This window comes from Anomaloglossus baeobatrachus, chromosome 4 (genome assembly GCF_048569485.1).
Source record: "Anomaloglossus baeobatrachus isolate aAnoBae1 chromosome 4, aAnoBae1.hap1, whole genome shotgun sequence".
Classification (NCBI taxonomy): domain Eukaryota; kingdom Metazoa; phylum Chordata; class Amphibia; order Anura; family Aromobatidae; genus Anomaloglossus; species Anomaloglossus baeobatrachus.
The window spans coordinates 654,766,930-654,772,929 of NC_134356.1; the positions used below are offsets into that span (position 1 = coordinate 654,766,930).

Genomic DNA, 6,000 nt, shown 5'->3' on the forward strand with positions numbered 1-6,000 from the left:
AGGATCAGAACAGCAGTCCTGAGTTCACACTTCAGAGTTGTAGTGTCGTGGGCGGGGGACAGACCACAACCGGGGGGGCCGCTCGAGACGCTCGGATCCGAGTGGTGACTGTGGCTCAAGTGGCAGCCGGATCTGGGGCTTGTGCAGCTGTCCATCGCCCACGAGTGAAAAGGGGTTATTTACAGGGGACAAGTCTTTGTCAATGACGTCACCCGTGGGTTGCGGTGAGGGATGGTGACACCGCCGCTGCCTTGTATGTGGGTGCCCGGGGCTGATGGAGCGGGGCAGCAAGGTGGGATCCCCTCCACGGGTATGGGAAGTGTAGTCCCGGGGCCCAGAGGATAGTGAGGGATTGCAGGGAGCAGGCAACTTACAGTTTGTTGTCGTGGTGCTGGATGAGCTGGTGCTGTTTTGCCCTGTCAGTAAACACACATAGTTTGTATTGTAAACCAAGTTGTCAGTGACCGGTAGCCTCCGGCGGTTGCATTCGGATCGCACAGCCAGGGGCCCTTTCTTCTGCACTTTCTGTCTGTCTCTCTCTTGTTTGGGCTAGTCCGCTTGAAACGGCCTCCGGACCGGATCCCCTCTCTCGGCAACGGCGGGCTACAGCCCTGCCCCAGTCTACCTCAGGTTCCCCAAGACCGGATCTCCGTCGCCTGTGGCCCTCACTGCCACACAGTCAGTATTAGCTAGTCCAGTCGTCCGGTGGTCCGGGGCTCCAACCCCGACTACCACCCTCTCCAGAGAGTTCCAACTCCCTCCTGTCAGCTCTCTAATGACTACAGCTCAAACTGGAACTAAACTCTTCTCTGTCCCTGCCTAAGCTCTTCTCGATCCCTCCCATTGTCCTGGGGGGGTGACTAGGGCCTGATTGGCTGGTGTATACCAGTGTGGGGACTGTGTTGGTGCCAAGGAGAAGAATGGCCTGCACTTTGGTGGATTTGTGCAGGCTCTGTGACAACCTGGTTTTGCCAGGGCGTAACAGTAGCTAAGACTGCAAAAGGCTGAGCGTAGTCAGCAGATAAATAGATAATTTTCCTAAACAGGCGACACCTGGAGGAACCCAGCAGACCTGGGCAGACTGGGCAGTTGGGCTGTCACTCCCCATACTGACCGCCCATCACGCCCCTGACATCCAGGCCTGGACTGACCATAGGGCAATTATGGCAAATGCCAGATGGGCCGGTCCCTGTAGTGGGTCGGTGCCTGTAGTGGGCCGTGCCTGTATTGGGCCGCTGTATCTGCAGTCACCGCTGTGCTCCTCAGCAGTGAGTGCATGGTGGGCACACTAGCTGCAGCAGGACCAGGAGGCAGCGCTGTGTTGTGCCGGCCCTGCTGTGTGATAGTGTTCCCAGCATGCACACACTGCTGAGGAGCGCGGTGGTGGCAATGCCAGTGACCGCAGCTTCCTCCTTCCTATGCAAATGTATTTGCGTCTTTCAGACGTAAATACATTTGAACAATGCGCCGGGACTGGGCCCCGCCTCTGACGTGCACCAACGTGATGAGATCAGCACCTTGCTGACGTCATCACAGTGCTGCGGGTGCCACACGGGATGCATCAGGCAGTGGTAAGCGCTCCATGAAGGAGCCGAAGATGGCAGGTTTAATTAATGGAGATGTGTGGGAGGGGCTGAGGACACATAACGGGGAACATTTGTGAAGGAAAACAGCTTTGTGACAGGCAGAGGGGGAGCACTGTATTCCGAGGGAGGGGGGAGGCAGGAGTGTGTAGGGATGGGGTAGTGCAATTTGTGTGGGTAGGGGGTGATGGGGGGGTGCATTGTATTATGTCTGAGGAGGGGGTAATGGAGGGTGCATTGTATTGTGTGTGGGAGGAGAGGTGATGGGGGGTGCATTGTATTGTGTGTGAGTGTGTGTGTGTGTGTGTGTAGGTAATGGGGGTGCATTGTGTGTGTGTGTTTGTGTGTGTGTAGGTAATGGGGGTGCATTGTGTGTGTGTGTGTGTGTGTACGTAATGGGGGTGCATTGTATTGTGTGTGTGTGTGTGTAATGAGGGTGCATTGTATTGTGTGTGTGTGTGTGTGTGTGTGTGTGTGTGGAGAGGGGTAATGGGGGTGCATTGTATTGTGTGTGTGTGTGTGTGTGTGTGTGTGTGTGTTGGGAGGGATAATGGGGGTGCATTGTATTCTGTGTGTGTGTGGAGAGGAGTAATGGGGGTGCATTTTATTGTGTGTGTGTGTGTGGGGGGGGGAGGGGTAATGGGGGTGCATTGTATTGTGTGTGTGTGGGGGGAGGGGCGCGGAGTCATTAATCGAGGACTGATTAGTGTGATATCAGTGATATTAGTCCTGGACCTGTCCGCACAGGTACAATCCCCTGTAGTGACTGCAGCGCTTGTAAAGTGATTCGGACACAGGTATGTGGCGGAACAATCCACAAATCAGGGAAGCAAAGAGCAGAAAATACATCAAGGTCTGCTACACACTGCAAAAATGTGTCACATAGTGCCATACAGTACTCACATAGTGCCATACAGTACTCACATAGTGCCATACAGTGTCACATAATGCCATAAAATACTCACATAGTGCCATACAGTACTCACATAGTGCCATACAGTACTCACATAGTGCCATACAGTGTCACATAATGCCATAAAATACTCACATAGTGCCATACAGTACTCACATAGTGCCATACAGTGTCACATAGTGCCATACAGTGTCACATAATGCCATAAAATACTCACATAGTGCCATACAGTACTCACATAGTGCCATACAGTACTCACATAGTGCCATACAGTACTCACATAGTGCCATAAAATACTCACATAGTGCCATACAGTACTCACATAGTGCCATACAGTACTCACATAGTGCCATACAGTACTCACATAGTGCCATACAGTACTCACATAGTGCCATTCAGTACTCACATAGTGCCATACAGTACTCACATAGTGCCATACAGTACTCACATAGTGCCATACAGTACTCACATAGTGCCATACAGTACTCACATAGTGCCATACAGTACTCACATAGTGCCATACAGTACTCACATAGTGCCATTCAGTACTCACATAGTGCCATACAGTACTCACATAGTGCCATACAGTACTCACATAGTGCCATACAGTACTCACATAGTGCCATACAGTACTCACATAGTGCCGTTCAGTACTCACATAGTGCCCTACAGTACTCACATAGTGCCCTACAGTACTCACATAGTGCCATACAGTACTCATAATGCCATACAGTACTCACATAGTGCCATACAGTACTAACATAATGCCATACAGCGTCAGATAATGCCATACAGTACTCACATAGTGCCATACAGTACTCACATAGTTCCATACAGTACTCACATAGTGCCATACAGTACTCACATAGTGCCATACAGTACTCACATAGTGCCATACAGTACTCACATAGTGCCATACAGTACTCACATAGTGCCATTCAGTACTCACATAGTGCCCTACAGTACTCACATAGTGCCCTACAGTACTCACATAGTGCCATACAGTACTCATAATGCCATACAGTACTCACATAGTGCCATACAGTACTAACATAATGCCATACAGCGTCAGATAATGCCATACAGTACTCACATAGTGCCATACAGTACTCACATAGTTCCATACAGTACTCATAATGCCATACAGTACTCACATAGTGCCATACAGTACTAACATAATGCCATACACTGTATGGCATTATGTTAGTACTGTATGGCACTATGTGAGTACTGTATGGCATTATGTGACGCTGTATGGCATACAGCGTCACATAATGCCATACAGTACTCACATAGTGCCATACAGTACTCACATAGTGAAATACAGTACTAACATAATGCCATACAGCGTCACATAATGCCATACAGTACTCACATAATGCCATACAGTACTCACATAGTGCCATACAGTACTCACATAGTGAAATACAGTACTAACATAATGCCATACAGCGTCACATAATGCCATACAGTACTCACATAGTGCCATGCAGTACTAACATAATGCCATATAGTACTCACATAGTGCCATACAGTGTCACATAGTGCCATACAGTGTCACATAGTGCCATACAGTGTCACATAGTGCCATACAGTGCTCACATATACAAGTGCAGAAATATATTACACATTCACCACGCGAAAAGTGGGCCTGTGTACCCCCAAATGCCAGGGCTGAATTTTAGTCTCAGTCCGGCCCTGGCAGCATCCCAGGCACACTGAGTGGGGACATCCTCTCAGTACGGCACTATTATTTTGTGGGGCGCTTTATGTGTGACATGGTTTTTTTTAACCTTACTTTTATAGCCCTATCGTGGGCAGATTGGGTTTGGCAATGTCTTTTTCTTCAGCTCTAAATACGGCACTATCATTTTAAGAGGAATTCAGTAAGGGTGCTGTTATTATTTTAGGGGCGATAGGTGTGTGACACTTTGATTTTGGGGGCCTGGTGTGCGGAAATATCAGCGGAACTGAATACGGCACTATTTTGGCAGAACTGATGACATGGCGGTATTATTGGTCCTTGTATAGCAGAAGTGTAAAATTGGTCCTCACCACAATACGCTCACTACTACCCCTTCAAAAATCATAATTATCTACTTAAGGGGTCTCATCTCTCAGTGGTGGTCCAAAATTTCAGAAATCATAAGCCCCACCTGTATCTATGAGAAGTCTGGATAAGATATTGCCTCGCTTAAGTATTAGTAATCTTTTATAAAGGAAATTCCCGGGCAGGCTAGTGGGAACGAACATTAGTACCCCAGGAAGTATTACTGCCATCCCTGCTTACCTGAAAGGATAAAGACCCCAAAGACGGGCAGCACTATCAGGTAAAGGCACGACATCGCCTGTCCCATTTCTAGTGGTGATATCGGATGGGGTGGTTACACAAGCTGCAGGGCTTTGCAGTAGTTTTCATGCTTCCTTCCTGAATAACCAAAGAAAAAATCCTAAATATTTCCAGCCCTGAGCCAGCCCACCCCGAAACTCCTCTGCTGCTTATATGTGACAGTATCACCAGAAGCTCAGCAAGATGTGTGACGCCCTGGACTATCCAGGTCGTCCCAGGTAGTCACACACAACACCACACCCCCCTCCCGATTAGGTAACGCCAGTCAACCTAAAAACCTTGTCACCACCCTCCAGGTTTGATGTCCACACCAGGGGGCGGAGCCAGGTGGTTGGCTCCACCAAACCGAGGAGTTCACAGGCCTGGAGGCGGAAAAACAGTTAGTCTGAGAGACACTAGTTCAAGTGCAAATCGAGAGCAGTCAAGGTCACGGGCAGTCCTGTGTCCATGCCCTGATAAGAGACTGCCCAGTGGCTGGGTCGGAGCCCAGTCACCATTGGCAAGGAGACAGACGGTAGTGGCCACCTGCAGGAGACCGGGAATACGACCGGTGGAACCATAAGGGATTGGGACAGGGTAGTGGCCCGCCGGAACCGAACTGGGGAGCCAACTGGATACCGGAGCACCAGGCAGGGTACTCAGACCCCGTACAAAGCCCTGAACCGACAGGGCCGAGTATAATCAACTGATTGCGGGCTGGACTTAAGGACCTATCCCACACAAGTCCCTTTAGAAGACAACAGCCCAACCACACAGGGTAAAGCCACCGCCAAGGCATAGAGACCCAAAGGGCCAGCGTCTGCGGGCACACGGGCTCCTACGGCATATACAAGTCGGGGAGCGGACTACCAGTGTCGAGGCACAGGAGTCAAAACATTTTACACACAGAGGTGCAGGAGAAAGGCGGAAATCACCAACCTAGTCTGGAAGAAGCTGCAGCCGGCTGCGGGTCCCGTTCATCACTCCGTTTGGTTTACCAGAGACTCCAATGTCTTGTGTCAGAGTGAGTACACCAGTGCCATCAGGCACCGCACCGCACTGCACTGCAACACTTCACCCTGCACCCCGGCCCTCGCCTACCGGGCCCCGGGACCAACACCCCCTGCCCACGGAGGGGTCAACACCTAGCTGCGCCATTACATCACTCCCGGGAG

General features: G+C 50.3%; 1 protein-coding gene across 1 annotated transcript in view; it reads right to left on the minus strand.

The window, feature by feature from the left end:
* Nucleotides 1-4,863, minus strand: part of LOC142302019 (vascular cell adhesion protein 1-like) — a 28,425-nt gene extending 23,562 nt beyond the window's left edge. Inside the window, exon 1 of the mRNA XM_075343092.1 lies at nt 4,787-4,863. Within this exon, the coding sequence (XP_075199207.1) occupies nt 4,787-4,853 (67 nt within the window). The 5' untranslated portion in view covers nt 4,854-4,863. The remainder of the gene's footprint in view (nt 1-4,786) is intronic.
* Between the last annotated feature and the right edge of the window lie 1,137 nt (nt 4,864-6,000).